This window comes from Lepisma saccharinum, chromosome 18 (assembly GCF_977018435.1).
Source record: "Lepisma saccharinum chromosome 18, izLepSacc3.1, whole genome shotgun sequence".
In the NCBI taxonomy this organism is placed as follows: domain Eukaryota; kingdom Metazoa; phylum Arthropoda; class Insecta; order Zygentoma; family Lepismatidae; genus Lepisma; species Lepisma saccharinum.
Genome location: NC_139246.1, coordinates 56,915,025 through 56,932,088, shown reverse-complemented (window position 1 = coordinate 56,932,088; position 17,064 = coordinate 56,915,025). Strand labels below are relative to the sequence as shown.

Here is a 17,064-nt window from a genome sequence, read left to right as displayed (position 1 = left end):
ATCCAGAAAATGTCCAAATCTTAGCCCTTGATTTACAGCAAACCCTTCATACACCGAACGTGTCTCCCAGTGTTGGCTATTACAGGGGATAGGATTCATGTTTGTGTTGTCTGAAAATGGAGCAATAACTTGTGCAGACGAAATCGCATATTGCGTACTTTACGTTTAGCCATGCTCAAGAAAGGAGAAAAATCTGCTTTTGAATTCTGATAAGAAATGTGTAGGGCAGAAGAGAAATCACTTGTACTATTTCCTCAGTCAGTGTTGAATCCAGCAACTTTCCTCCAGCTGGATATCAAACTTCACGGGGGGATGTCGTAGATATCACATTATAATCATGAGCGTCGCCAGAAATTGTTGCAGGGGGGTCATGCAAATGATAAAAGTTGAATAGTAGAAGAATAATAAGTATTATTACCACGGAAATGTTATTATACAATAATAAATATTATAAACTAACAAAAATAAGTTTTATTCGAAATAATAATAATTATTAATTTTTATTATTATTATTATTATTACGTAAATGGGGAGACTCGATGCACCAAACGAGTTAATACCAGAACAACTATTTTCTATTATTTCTTTTCCATTTTATGCAGTTAGTATCTGAAATGCATTTTGGTATTAACTTTTGCATGTCTCGTTCAAGAAAAGGCTTTAAATGTTAAGGGGATTTTTCTTTTCATAAAGTTTGTTGTGCGACCTCTCACCTACAACTGTAATTGCATGTATTAGAATTTTGAAAACTGTGGAAACATTTGCTCTTTGGATGGAATGGTAGAATATAACCTTATTCTTGTATTTTTCACTCGATGTTTTCGACCCAGATGCGCAACCACAGGGGGGCAAGGGGTTCTTTGCCCCCCAAAACCTTGGTCGGAAATGAGTTCTAGGGGAGGAAGGGTAGGCAAATTTTGACGACCAAGTGTACTTGGAGGGGGCAATTGCCACCCAGAACTTCAAATTTCATGCAAATAAAAACACTTTTCGTGAAATTTTCTTGATCGCTTAGCTCGCAATACCTGCTTTTCTTAGTTTTATCAAGTTCAGAACCGTAGTAGGAGGCGGCGGGAGACGGCCCTGGGCGCCGAACGATCTAAATGAAAAAAGTTGTAAAATTAATTGATTCATTTGTGTTTTTTTAAAGTCTACTTTATGCACAGAAAGTTTAATTGAGACTGGGCCTATAGCTTAAAGTGGGTTCCGAACCACTATGTGCCTCCACCGGGTATCGAGCCCGGGACCCCTTGATCACAAGGCGACGATGTTACCATTACACCATCGGGGAGGCACAAAAGTTGTAAATGATATAATGCCATGGCATTCCGTTAAATTATTTGCGTCCTATTAAATTAATATTGATTTCAGCCTGTTAAAAAATTGGATCCAAAAGTATTCTTGCTCGCTTCGCTCGCAATTTATATTGTTCGCTGTAATGCATTGTAATTTACGAGACAGAGAAATGAGACTTGTCTTAATTGATTTTGTTTTAAATGCATGAACAATTGTTTTGAGGAAAGGGAGCGTTCACATTTGAGAGACAATTTATGTAATTTTTGCTGTTGGTTTATTGTGAGATGGATGAATGGGTTGTGTAATGTATATAAATAATATGCTGTACATAATATGTATTAAAGAAACTTAGAATGCGTACACAATTTAGTGTTCACGTCACTCCACGTTGCATATAGCCTATGTGAAACATAATTCGTGCATGAAAGTTATGTTAATGTAAAAAAGGTATTATATTTGGAATGGATTTATCAAACATTTTCTGTCTTTCATAACTAGTTTATGTGCTTATTTTCCGTTATTAATGTGAAATTGAACGGGCTAAAAATATAATTAAAATCGTTTGTAAAGGTAAAGTGCTCCCCTGTGCTTAGCACCACGCCATGAAGGCGTATAGGGGGGTGGGGGTAACGCCCAACACTTTATTTTGTTCGAACACAAATGCTTTAGCACAAACTTCTAGCCCCTTTTTGCGTAATTTACAAGGAGAATAACGTCTTTGATACTTCCACTACTAATAGTAATAATAATGTTCGTCCTGGGTTCGAATCGCGGCTTGGGCATGGATGTTTGCGAGTATCCATTCATCATTTTCATCATGCCATCATCACTCATCCTTATCTTCACAAATTAGCCAAAAGTGGCACAATAAGCGAAGTAAAATAAAGCAAATCAATAATAGCAATAACAATAATAATAATGTTGTAATAACATTATTAGAAACATTATTATTATTTACATTATTATTATTATTATTATTGCTACGTTTGTACTGGTACTTGTCCTCACCAGACAAAAATTCGTGGTTGCGCCTGTGTTTCGACCCAATGAATTTTTACTTCGATTTTTCTGTTCGAGTTTCCTTTGAGTTGGTGTTTTAAGTCCACTTTGTGCACAGTAAGGTTAATCGGGACTGGACCTACAGTTTAAAGTGGAATCCGAACCACTATGTACTTCCACCGGGTATCGAACACGGGACCCCTTGATTACAAGACGACGACGCTATCACTGCACCATCGATTATTATTCTGTTCGAATATTAACTAAATGAACTTTATTTCTGTTCTTAGAGTAACAAACTTTCAGCTTTCTTGTACAATATCTTCAAATGTACGATGTCAGTTTACAGAGGGGTTGGGGGTCCACCGACCCATTCGAACCCCACCCCTCCCGACGACCATTATTATAATGCTAATATTTTATATTTCTCCCTTACCTCTGACATGCAATTACATTAAATTAAGCGTAAATTTCGATAAGTCTTCACAAGCGTACGTCATTGTTGCAGAAAACTGTTGACTGGCTAACATTTAAAAATATATAATTGCTGCAAAATAAATTGAAATTCGTTGCAACAATAGAAGCTTACATTACGCCAGCCTGCCGCTCTACACGTGTCAATTGTAGAGTTTCAATTGAATTTTATTGTTTATTGCTATAGTACCTGTTATCAAAACTAACGATAATTTAAATTTGTTCATTATTTTGACCTTTAATTAAAAGTAGGACGGAACGAGTGCTCATTATTATGAGAAAGTCAGTAAAATTACGTTCTACAGTAAATTAAAGTTAATGATAGAAAACGAAAACCAACATAGTTGCGAGATTTCTTAGCTATTGTCCGATTGCTCTGACAGGTTATTGAAATTTTCGGAGAGGCTTTTTAATTTCCGGAATGGAGCCTCCCCCTCCCCCCCACCAACGGCCACCCGCTGAATTCATCACTGTTCTAAGTGCATTTGTTTCATGTGACTATTATTACCCTGTCAATCATATTATGCAATGTGTTGCGCAAAAGAAAGCATTGTAGAGATGCCGAAAGTTTATTTTGTCACTTCTGTGTTTCCATTCCTGCCACGAATATTGCCTGAAGACCCACATAGCCATAATAATTCTAACATACTTTCTGTCCAGGCAGTCGGTCCCTCACAAGTTCGCGTGTTTGTTCGTACGCCCAGTATTGAGTGATAGCGGTTCTGTGAAGTGATTTTTTTTTTTTGTTGCGTGATAATGGCAAGACGGTAATATCACTGTGGTGCAAAAGAAATGATAGTCAATGTCAAAAGAGATATTACCAGAAGAAACGAATGGGCGCATGAGTGTTTGGGGGTTACGTTAGCACAGTTGGCGAGTTTTTGCAAGATGTGGTGAGAAGAAAGATACACGATTATTTTAATTACCCAGTTCAACAGAATCCATTATGAACAGCATTTTATACTTTTAAGTTTCACTCATTATATTTATTGAAAATTTATTAGTTTTTAGTCCTTCTGTCTCCCTAAATGAACCCACAACTCCTTGCTTATTACAACAGTTGCAGCTGTGTAAGAGACCAAAATATAAAAGTAATATTTCAGGTGGAATGTATAGCAACGCGTTAAATGCTGAAACCACTACCACTACTCGATACAATGCTGAAGTGAATTTTGAGAGATAAACACAATTTACATGCGTTTTTGTTCGAAATATATTTTAAAATATTAGTTGGCGTGAAGGCTTGAAATGCGCAATTTTATAAATATAATTTTTATACGCACCTCGCTCTGTTTCCCTTGCTTATGAAATCGCTGTACACAGCAGGTGCGTTATTAGTGTATACAGAGAAGACTGGATCTCTCATCGAACATCGTTGCTCTCATATTATCTGCTTAAATGTGCGACATAAAATAATACTGGGAAAATTACGTTCATATAAAGCTGAGTGGAGTTGTTTTCTCTTTCTTTACGTTCACTTTATGCACAGGTAGGCTAATCGGGACTGGACTTACAGTTTAATGTGGGATCCGAACCACTATGTACCTCCACCGGGTATCGAAGGAGACGACGTTCATATGAAGTTAACAGCTAGAAGAAATCCCCCCCAAAAGCTGCAGTACAGCAGTACTCCATTTGCAATATGAGAAATATTTCATTCATTATTTTATGCTGCGACAATACTTTGGATCGGCTCGACGGAACGCACTTGCGCGATTCTCGCAGCGAAGTGCAGCGAAACGGCAACGCTGTGGAAGTCGCCTGCAGCCCGCGGAGTCTGAGATTGGCCGCACCCGGGCATACGTCATGCACCCGTTTACCATATTAGGAGTGCGAAAGAATAATTAATATCTGCAACCATATTTGAGGTACACACGCCAAACTTCTGGAATTTTATCACATGTGTTATATCAACAGTTTTTTGCAATATCATTGAAATTGTAATTATGCATTTCAAGTTTGCACGTTTCCCTAAAACACCAATTTTTGAAGCATCTAGTAAAAATATGCATTTGATTTTTTCTACAGAGGTGCAGAAATAATCAAACTTAAAGTACACGAAATCTTAAAATTATATCTACAGTCGATTATGAACTGTATGGTGCTAAGTACCCCGTTTGTGAAAACTGGAAGAAAAACTACACCTTTCAGTGATTTTTTTATTATAGTAAGATAACAAAGTTAAGATTAATTTTCAAATAATGCTTATCAAAAAGTAGATACTTGAAGCTTTCCAATGAGGTATATTTGAATTTTTTTTTCCCGCGGAGTACTATTTTACAAGCGCGTAAACTGAGAGCTCAATATTTTTGTCACGGATGGTTATTGAAAACACTGTCACGACACTAGTTCATATATTCGTCTGATGACTGAAGCAATATCACTGCAACTGCCCTAATTAGAATGTGGCATGAAGATTTTATTTTTATCAATCAACTATTTTCTTACTTCACAATACGAGAAATCGTTGCTGATGGTCAGGATCATAAATTTCGTGAAGTTTGTTCCTTTCAGATTACAAAAGACTGAAATTTAAAAACACCTACAGCAATATGGAACTTTGATGATCTTCCGTTTGGCAAGTGTGGGTCTCTGCCGAAGATTGAACTGAGTAAAATAACATGTAAATAGACTTCTCAGGTTTCAATGTCAGCAAAGAAATATGAGGATTACATTTTCTGCTGCAACACGTGCCTCCAGTATGTGTGTGACAAATCTAGCTGAAGACAACGCGAGTTTAACATGTTTGTTTCAGCAGAGGGAAATAACTATACTAGTTTTCCAGATATGCTGTTAATTCCTAGAACTGAATTGAAAATAAATAGAAAAAAGTTTAGTATATCTGCAAGAACGACAATATTGATTATTACATTTTAACCATAAAGTTACTTATAGCAATAATTACACATTCAAAAACGTACTGTACTACTACTCTTGAAAACAGAAAATGTCAAGTAGAAATTACTCCGTCGCATATCTGACTTTGCTGTTTTTCACTTTTATTATTATTTTTGAAGGGAAATAGATACCCAATCTAAAATACAAGTGTATAAGTCAGTAGGGGAACCAATTTTACTGTACGGAAGTAAAAACTGACCGGTAAGAGGAAAAGAAGTAAGACAAATAACGACCGTTGAGATGAAATGCTTCCGTAGAATAGTTGGTAAAACAAAAGAGATAGTGTACGAAATTAAAGAATCAGAGAAAATTTAATCAGAAGCCAATAGAAGAGAAAGTGTCACAAAGACAATTAAAATGGTTTGGACATGTGGTAAGAATGGACGAAGATAAAAAATCAAAACAATTTATGGAAGCTAGAACAGAGGGAAGGAGAACAAGAGGTAGACCCCGGAAGACATTTGAAAAAGGAATAGAAAAAATAGAACAAAGGAAATGAAAAGGAATAAGAGGAATGAAGAGGATGGCAAAGGAACGGGAGAGATGGAAGGAGTGGATAGAGGCAACCCCGACGCTATGAGGCAAAAATGGAAAGAGGAAGAAGAAGAAGAAGAAGAAGAATCTTTGAGTGGCACCCTCTGTGCATGGCGCCCTGGGCTTCAGTCCCCCTAGCCATCCCTAGCATGGGGCTGAAGGCTCTGATCTGCACGAGGGAAAGTGATGAAGGATCTTGTTATAAAATAAATGTTTCTCCCTATAACCGATTCACATGTTTCAGTTTGACAACATAATTCCAACTGCTCAACTTGTTATCAATGTGAATTGGTTTCTTGAGGCATTGGACTGAAGTACAGAAAGGAGAGAAAGTACAAGGTAACCAAAAAAGTTCTTGCCGTCTTTGACGTCCCATTAATCATGCGCTCACAGAGAGGAAACGAAATGACGCACGTGCCTGCCAAGCGATCAGGAGTTAGACAGATCATCGACTGTCAGTAATACAGGCACGTTGCGCACACACAGCAGTCATAGCTCGTCCAGTGTCGAAGAGAAATGGAGGTATCGAAGCAGCTTGTTCGCGTGTGTTTGTTGTATGACTTTGAAGTGGACCTGTCAGCTGCCGCATCAAGTCGCCGCATTTGCCAGGCATTTGGGGAGAATGCCGCGAACGAACGCACTGCCAGGCATTGGTTCCAGAAATTCCATTCGGGAGATGTGAGCCTTTCGGATGAACCTCGCAGTGGACGACCACATGTGTTGGATGACGAGGCCCTGAAAGCAGCCATCGAGGAGGACAGTGGTCTAACTTGCAGAAAGGTTCCATGTTTCCGCTGAAACAGTCTGACTGCACGTGCATGGGATAGGGAAGGCAGCCAACAAGGAACAACGAGTGACAGTCTGCTTGTCCTTGCTCACTTGGCACCTGAACACACCCATATTTGATCGCTTGCTCACTGGTGACGAAAAGTGGGTCCTCTATGACACTCCCAAGCGTACCAGACATTGGTTGTCGCCACGTGACCCTGTCCTCAAGATCACCTCTGCACCCACGAAAGGTTATGCTCTCTGTATGGTGGAACTGTCGGCAAGTGGTGCATTACGAGGTCCTTCCACCTGGTCAGACCATCACTGCTGACCTCTACTCTCAGCAGTTGCAAAGGGTGCAGAAGGAGCCGGCATTGGTGAATCGCAAGGGTGTGCTGTTCCTGCACGACAATGCCAAGCCACATGTGGCAAAGAGGACCCGGGAGACCCTTCAGCAACTTGGCTGGGAGACACTGTGCCATACACCATATTCATCGGATCTTGCACCAACAGATTACGACCTGTTTCATTCCCTCGACATCCACCTCCGTAGGAGATCCTTCGCAAATGAGCGAGACCTGCGGAACGCACTCACAGACTTCTTTGCATCCAAGCCCGCCGAGTTTTATCACCAGGGTATTGTGCAGCTGCAGGAACGTTGGAAAAAGGTGTTGGATGCTGATGGAGATTACTTCGAAACCTAATGATACGTAACGTTCACTGTATTGCTCTTTGTTTATAACTACTCTAGAACGGCAAGAACTTATTTGGTTACCTTGTAGAACAGATATAAAAGGAAGGAAAGAATGGAAGAATTAAAGAAGTAAGGATCGGCCCTCTCTCTCTCTCTCCCTCTCTCTCTCTCTCTTTGTCTCTCTCTCCTCTTCCATCTCTCTCTCTCTCTCTCTCTCTCTCTCTCTCTTTCTCTTGTAGGGTACAGATAGAGAGGAAGAAAGAGAAGATTGATTGATTGATTTGGTGTTTTAAGTCCACTTTATGCACACTAAGGCTAATCTGGACTGGACCTACAGTTTAAAGTAGAATCATAACCACTATGTGCCTCCACCGGGTATCAAGCACCGGACCCCTTCATTACAAGGCAACGACGCTGCCACTGAGCCATCGGAGAGGCCCCGAAGAAGAAGAAAGAGAAGAGAAAGAACGCGGGAGCGTAGGTGTGGGGGGCGATAGGAGGGAGAGAGGGAGAGGGAATAGGGAGTGAAGAGAGGGGTAGAAAGAGGGAGGGCGAAGAGAGAGGGGAGGAAGAGAGAGAGAGAGAGAGATAGGAGATGTAGGGGAAGAGGGAGAAAAAGGGAAAGAAGGAAATAAAATAAAAATAAAAGTGTGTGTGTGTGTGTGAGAGAGAGAGAGAGAGAGAGAGAAATAGAGCTCTTTTTCCTTCTCTCTCTCTCTCTCTCTCTCATTTGTAGCTTTCGTGGTGCCCAACTGCTCAGTGCTGCTTGGAGTGGACCAGGCGTATTCCAGTTCCATTCTTGGAAGTCCAAGTACATCTCGAGAAACTGGGTTTCCCCCAGCCACCAGTTGCAGAATCCCGTCGCATCGAACTAATGATACACGCAGCATCACGAGAGGCAGCCCACGCCAGGAGCCTCTCTGGAGTGAGACAGCAACCGGACCATCGCGATGTCCAATCGCAGGAAAAAGATTCGGCAGCCGATAAGCCCCATAAATCTGATCGTCAGACAAGGAAATAAATATGAGTTGAAAACTCAAACCAAACTGAGGGAACTCCCATATATAAATTACTTGTCAGATCGAGAAAATTTATTGCAAGAAAGCATGGAGGGGGTGGGGGAGGAGGCTCCCGAGAAAAAATGATTTACGGCTGTCCCTTGCTTTTCTTTCTCTTTCCCTGATCGATTACAGTCAAAGCAAACTTCTTCAGGAACGAAAATCCACTGGTTTCACTCTTCATCGGAGAAGAGATTGATTCTTCATTCAACAGTTTAAGAATTGAAGAATTTCTCGAGTCCTTTTTATGATGCTTATCAGGGATGAGTTTTTTATCAAATTATTCGGATGTCGACTTCCTTTTCTCTCAGTGCTATAACCCTCCCGTCTCGTCAACCAATCAGAGCCCTCTGTGGGGGCGGGGGGCAGAATTGAAAATTTTTCCATCGAATAAAAAGAGTGTCCATGACTGTTTTGCTAAATAGCTGTTACCTTCAAGACAAAAGTTACAGTACTCAATCCGATTACGAAGTTAAAAAAAAGGTAAAGTGCTCCCCTGTGCTTTGCACCACGCTATGAAGGCGTATAGGGTGTGTGGGGTTAGGGCCCCACACTTTCTTGATCTCGGCCCAGCTGGGGGTGATGTGATCAGCACCGCGCCCCTGGCCGCCATTACCTCCCACAGTATCCTCCAGGTAACTACTTTATACGACGCTGGGTGGGCGCCGGAGCCGCTTGAACAGGTTGAAAAAGTCCGGGTTCTCCTCCGCCGGGGATCGAACCCGTGTCCCTCGCGTGGTAGTCAGACGCCATAACGCTGATTACAAAGGTAACATCTAATTTGATGGAAACTAGAAAAATGTTCTTTCACATCCAGTTGTTGATAGGGTATACACCCTGCACTTTGCTTACTGCACTTATCACATCGCTATCCTTAGTAAAGCTTTCCTTTAATTTAGAAATTAGGTGAACAAGAACTGGAAAATTAATCCAAACTTTAATATCCTCTTCACATGTAGCTCTTTGGCTTCCACATGCTGGAATCGAAATGGGCTACTATGACAGTACTGCAGAAATTATTTCTTAACCTCACAAATTATAATTGGACAAGGGTGCTGATTTTTTTCACCGTATTGCACCATTTTGTTGGATAGATTTGTATTCACATCCACTACATGCACAGAGGCTAATCGGGACGAGACCCACAGCCTGTCGAGGAATGGCGTCCTGGTTCTTGAATATCTGGGATTTTTTTCTGTTCCTTTTCACCAGAGATGGCAACGGACTGTTTTGGTACGTTTATTTCTTGTACATATTTTACTACTTTCTTATTTTCAGTGTGAATTTTAATATTAGTCTAACCATTATTAATTGTAATACAGCGCGTCATTTCAAGTAAAGCGTTGAGTTTCTTCAAAATTTCCACTTCGATCCGTGGCTTTATAAAATGTGCCTCTACCAGGGATCGAACCCTAGAACACTTTGTTACAAGGCAGCAGTCGTACAACTATACTTCAGAGTTGGGGAGCTCAATTTTAATATTTCCAGTTCGTATTTCTCCGTCTAGGATATTTCCAACGATAAGGATGTGCATAACTATGGCGCGAATGAGAGAACATTGCTAACACTCATATTGCTGGTACTCGAATGAGGAACTAACAAACAGAAATTAATCTTGACGGTTCTTTAGATTTTGAATGTCCTCCTACTGATAAAAATTCATTTCTCGCACCTGTTAAATCTATTCCTAAAAATAGTGCTTCGATATATAGGGGCCGGGCCCTGTGGCCGAGTGGTTAGCTCATCGCGCTGCGGGTCCCGCGTTCGAATCCCGCTCGGGCTTGGTTGTTTGTGAATGTCCATTCATCAATTTCATCATTTGATCTCTCGTCCCCATCTTCGCAAATTAGCCAAGAGGCACAAAACGCGAAGTAAAATAAACTAAATTAATCAATCGATATATAGGGGCTAATAATTGCTCACATTTAGCTGCATATGCACATATTCTTCGTTACCGTTTGAACTTCCAACCAAAGAACAATCTCACAGCCGCTGAATACCTACCATATCAAGCAAGCAGCAGAGTATTATTTCAATTTAGTAGCAAGTTTGGCAACTCATGATTGGTCAAATGGAAATATTGTAATCGAAAAAATAAGCAAGACAACTTCTAGTTTTTCTTATTTTTGGTCGTAAAATCTAAGGTGGGCTGAGGTCAGTTTCGGGGAAGCTTCAGCCCCTTCCCCCCTGTAGCGCCGTCCCTGTAAAAGTGGGGTCCAAACCAATTGTGTCTCCACCGGGTATTGAACCCTGGATCCCTTGATTACGAGGCGAAGACGTTACCAAAACAAGAAAGCCCCTAAATGGAAGCTTCCCCCCTTCACACTTCATTTAGTCATATAATTTCACTCAAATCTCTATTTCAGGACATTTTTCAGGACAGACAATCTGAAACATCCATGTCCGAGCCGGGATTCGAACCCGGGACCCCTGGCGTCGTAGCGCTAACCACTACGCCATCGGGGAGACCACAGAAACAAGAAAGGGTTCACTACTTCTGGCCCACCTTTTGTAACACACGTGTGACAAAACACTTAAGGAATGCTCTCGTGGAGTATATTACAACAGAACAACTTTCGTAAATAACTCGTATGTTAATCAGGGCGATCTGTAAGGGAGAGTGTGCACCGAAATTCTTACTTAAGAGAATGAAGATTACAATTTTTTCATCCGAAGCAAATCCTGCAACGATAGCATCTCTGTTAGCTTCCACGAAAGGTTCTGCTTGTCACTTAACACGTTTCGACACCGACGACAGTTACGGACCATGAAATCACATTCAAGTTGCACAAAAACGACGTCAAAATGACGGTATGCCGCAATTTTCAACTGTATATAATGAATGCAGCCATAAGTGCAAATTATAGACGCAAGAGGACTCTACAGTAGCTCGTTGCAGAAGTATACAAAATGATGTTGAGGGTGAGTTGATAACATTCACTTTTTTATTTGCTTAACTCTGCTTGAATGAGGTCAATTTCTAAAATGCTTGTTAACCGTTAACATCGCAAATATTGACATTATGCTTAACAGCTTATAACAAGTTCTTCTACTTGACTGTCACTTATTTTCTCTAACCGCCGTTTTTGGAACACTGTGAATGGAGTTCGAATCAATTAAAAAAAACTGTAAGTGTTTATGAAAAAAAATGCTTTCTATTTACTGAGAAGAAATTCAACATTAGACACTTATAATCTGAATCTACAAATACGTTTGTTCCATATTCAATTCCAGCGCGTGCTTCTGCAATTTCATACTTCTCCAATGAACAAATTCATTGTGTTGCTTAAAATATTCTTGTTTATTATTTAGATTTAGCTCTAAATCTACAACCCCCATCGATTGTATAAATAATATTAGTGTTTTATTAACCAGAAGGATGCATTGTTTCTGGGGCACAAAACTCATCAAACCAACAAACAAATAGGCTATGTCTACTTTCACCCCCTACTTACTGTTGTTACGCTCAAAATCATTGCGCTTCTGTAGTTTAGCACTGGGAAAATATTAGGGCCGGTTTTTCAATGTGCGATTAAAGTTCGGGTTGGGCAAATAACTAGAAGTTACAGCAATTTTGGGTTTTTCCATCTGCAGTCAGCTCCTCAACAGGAGGCTAAGTGGCACTGAACTTGATCCGTGCTTCACCGGAGGTCAGCGAGATGACTGGTAGTTTGCGAACTAACATGGCTGCCTCATCGGAAGATCGATCTCCACCAGACAGTTTCTCAGGCACATTGAACGGGAAGTAATTCATTAAAAAGTTACATTGGTGTAAAAATAAACTTGATGTGGATGGCAGAATTCAAATGAAGTGCGTTGTAACAGGTAAAACAAAGGAAATGGTCGCCAGACTTTCATTTGTGTGCACGTACTGGTGACATCCGCCTTAACGTGAAGCAAAATCACAAGTGGCAAGTTGGTGCAGTGGGTACGGGCAGCAGCTTGTAGTCGGGGTACAGTTTTATGTCGTGAGTTCGAATACTGCTGCTGCTTTTTTTTGTTGTTATCGTTGATTTACCAAGATTTTGTGATTGATTTTGTATTTTATATTGCGCAATCCTAACACACGTTTAAAATTGTTGCTTTTTATATAGTCGGATAGAGATATTGTGTAAAAGTTGAATACAATGTGTGAATGTTCAATGAAAATATTTTATTTTTCCCAGGAAATGAAGTGTACAAAGCGGTTATATATACTTCTAGAACTACCCATACGTGCAAGATGAAAACATATTAATTCCTAATTAGCTAGATAGAGTTATTTATATTTGATGTCTCTTTTGTACTGAAGGAAAGGATAATTACTTGTACGTACTACCTATTACCATTTTGTGGTTTGTGAAGTCGATCATAATAATGATTGGTGTACAATGAAGTGGCTTACAGACTGAACGTGCAAAATTTCTAAATTTACTGGTGTTAATATAACAAGTGTAGAATGTGTGTACGTCTGTAAAAGCGAAAGAGTGGTGAAAAGCACAAGCAATACTCGAGATCTTTGTCCTTTAACGATTTCGACGGACAGCATCTTTTGTCCAGATAACTCTACAATAGCAACGTGTCACAACAATGCTCAGTATTTCTTTCTCTCTTCAGTTAGCGAAGCAGAAAATCCAGAAATAAAGGCTAGTTTAAATGTTTTTAAAATGAATTAAATCGGAGAGCGCGCGTGCGATGCTTAGCTTAGAAATTTAATTTCCACGCTTGCCTTGCCTCAATGCAGAATATTACATAGGATGGAGCATGGAGGAGGACTCAAAACTCGAATATGGTGTCTCGTTCTGGTCTCGTTATCGGTCTCGTCTCGACAAGTCTCGATGGGCCTGTTTCCTTCTCGTCTCGACATTTTATAATGCAAGGTCGTCTTTGTCGCGGCGCCATGGTTACTTACACTTGAAACACGTTGAGCCCAAAAGAACCAAGCAAGTGAATTCTCAGTCACACGCGAGCGCGGAATCGGTATGTGCACGTTTTCATGCTTCCTGACACGGAAGTTTTCACAGTCTCCGACTCTGAAATCCATCACGCAAATATTTCCCTCGCCAGCCGACGCACAAAGTGTGTCAAGCGTTGGATTCAAAGCCACGGCCGTTTGCTTTCGACGGGGCAATAAACCTTCATTCTTGACGAGTTTTGAATGAAAGAGCAATTTTTATGTCAGTCCTAAAAGCGATTCGGAGAGACTTGGTTGACGTTAATGGCGACAGCTGCCTGGTGCAACGACAATAAGCTTTTGTTATGGGAGGAAATTGAGGTAAATTGGTTTTGGAAACGAAGTCAGGCTACTGAATTCCTTACTGGAGTTGTTTGGGAGGTTGTTTTTACAAACTTCAAGATCCATTTACCATTAGGAATTCAGCGAATTAATAATTTGATGACGGCAGAAGCCGGCTTGTCGTACCACAGTCTTTCATAAAGTAATGTGTACACTAGACAATAGCTAGTATGTTCGACAGCAGAGTATTTCCTTTGAAAAATACAATTTCATTTCATGAATTACAAATCACTGACGTATACCCAAAAGTCAGAAATGCAAAATATCTTTCACATATGATACAACCAGTATGCGAATTATCGTAGGGGATGCCGAAGATTCCCCCTACCTCAAAAAAAATGTATCCCGGCAAAGCAATTGTATTTGTATCCCCTTCAAAGCATATAGGATGCAATTCCATAACAATGGAACAAACACAATTGAAAAATAATTCGGGAATCATTATTTAATATTTAAAACCTTTTTATCATACTTGTCGTCCAAATTATATTTTTAAATAGCATATTGTTTACTTGTTAACAGTGTCATCTGGTGCTTAGATGGACAATAAATTTGAAATTGGGCAAAATAAATTTCGTCAAGTTTTCTCACTACTACTACTTCAGTAGATTTTCTGTGTATGAGTTTCGATTTTCTTAGAATGTAAATATACTTCTTCTAAATAACCTGCAAAGCTTTTCATAAGATTTAATGTTAGAACCACTATTCTAAGGTGCTTATAACCGCAAGGCAGTAGTTTAGTTTACGGACTAGTAACACATACAAGTTTGCATACCCCTAACAAAGAAAGAAAACATTACCATCACCCCTCGAAATGAAATCACAAATACTCCACATAGTGGACATACCCTCCCCCTTCCCTCAAGCAAAATGCTTAACTCACACAGTTGATAGAATCTGAAGGTTACGACCAGATCTTGATATCTTATAATAAGATATTAAACTCGATGTGAAACGTAAATGATGCTCCACTACTTTGGGAATTCGGATAATAACTGTGTAAAGCTCTATCGATGGTCCAACACTAAGACAATGTACTATGTGTTACATTTATATGTAGATTTCTATTATTATTATTAAATTCAGTTACGTTAAGTAATTTGTATATAAGTACTTTGTGTAATCTTTTGAAGGTAATAAATATATAAATTTAGCTTTTTTTCCTTTGCAAGATGGTGAAAATTTTTCAACATGCACATTTTTAGCATAGCTGCCCTGCTATTTCCTTCAGCTTTTTTAATATGCATGCACAGAACACTTAAAATATCAGAATCATTACTAATTTTTATAAATGTACCATTATAGAAACTTTTGTACTATAATTATTCCTGAAATGATATTTTATGCATGCACGCATGTCTACAGGAGTCGCCCTCTCTCACGGTGTCGTGCACCCCCCCCCCTTTTTACACACCAATGATTCACTCAACCCCATAGTCTTTGCGTGATGAAAGTGGTGGACTATGATGGATCCCTCAATAATTCCAATGATGAAATAACGAATGGAAAAACTTATATTTATGACATTATGAATGCACAAGCTCTTCGCTACTGAAAATATATTTTCAAATTTCTAGCACATTTGTATATCAGCGGACAAAAAATTAGACAGAAGTGCGTTGGTGCCACTAAGATCCAAGAATCGCTGGTTTCCAAACGTCCTCCGTGCATTAACCTTTCCTTCAAAAGGAAATAGACATTTGTCACACCTGATACTTGCTTCAAATATTGATGTAAATTTTGTATCAAGTACGTTACTGCACGGCAAGTCGTAAACTTCCAAACATATTTTGAGCATCGCCGTTAATATTCCTGATGCCTAATTTGATGTCCCCTAGGTTAGGGTATAGTTAAGGGTTGCAATTTTGTTCACATAAATTAATATTGATTCTCCTTCATGAAAATTCATGTTCTACGCACATAAATTCATTTCAATGGTTTTGGATCAATAATGTGACAAATTATTAGGCTTCGTATTTGAGGGCTAAATTAAAGAACATTTTGTCTTCAGTACGAAAAATTTCATATAATTTATGTGTTATTTTTATAAGTATTACCCTCTGACCCTTTGGGAATATATTCTCACTTTCGTACTTCTACTTTGTTCTTTTGCGTCCATTTCAACCTCTCACGGTTAATCGTGCCAATGGCGAGATATAGATTCCACGTCATAGATCATCACCAATAATTAACTTTATTCTCCTAATACATAAGTAAATCATACTAAACCATGCCATTTCATCGGAAACGTTGTAGTACCACGTCTATTTTTCTAATTTATCAACTTACTTGCAAAGTATTTGTTATGAAAATAGTTATCTTCACTTGTATTTATTTAAAGTTATTATGTTTTCTGGTTTGGCATGTATTTTAGTATTATTTCAGAAAATTTATAATTTTCTTGATAATTATATTATTAATGTATTCAAAACAAAAAAAAACACAATGTAATAATACTCCATGTGTAAATCGGATTATCAAGTCTTCAGTTACTCAAAAACTTGAACTGTGATTATTAGTATTAATGTACAATCATTTTGAAATGATCAATTTACATGTATCAGATAATGGTAAAAGGAAACACAACAAACTTTTGGGGAAAAAACTAAGACATTACAAACTTCAGTATGCAAATCATTGTGGTGGATGTTCTTCAAACATATTGACACTCTTAACATTAACCTGTCAACTAATGGGATAGATATTCATTATAGTGCAGAGAATAAGGAAAATGCTTTCCGATATTAACATCTTACAACGTTTAATTCCTATACTTCATCTGATTGACGCGCACACATCTTTCCTTCCCATCTAAATTTACTAGCACGTATATTTGCGTATCAGTTATAATAATCGAGCCTGCTAACATCCGTTGCATTTAGGGTCTTCAATATTATCAAAACCATTCTGTCAGTCATATCTTCATCTGATAAGTGAACCAAGTGAACCAAGACAAGATGAACGTCATATTGGTTCATATCGTATCGTAATATTATGTTGGATAGATAGTTGAAGGATTCGGCATTACACGTAAATCGCCAAGTACTTTGTTAAGTGCACTCTGAATA

The 17,064-nt window shown here is 39.0% G+C and overlaps 2 protein-coding genes across 3 annotated transcripts in view; one reads left to right on the top strand and one right to left on the bottom strand.

The window, feature by feature from the left end:
- Window positions 1-17,064, bottom strand: part of LOC146002589 (uncharacterized) — a 111,138-nt gene that overhangs the window by 71,577 nt on the left and 22,497 nt on the right. The gene's annotated exons all lie outside the window — the stretch shown is intronic.
- Window positions 11,571-17,064, top strand: part of LOC146002590 (cuticle protein 19-like) — a 36,856-nt gene continuing 31,362 nt past the window's right edge. Inside the window, exon 1 of the mRNA XM_083140535.1 lies at window positions 11,571-11,643. Coding sequence (XP_082996661.1) covers window positions 11,632-11,643 — 12 coding nt within the window. The 5' untranslated portion in view covers window positions 11,571-11,631. The remainder of the gene's footprint in view (window positions 11,644-17,064) is intronic.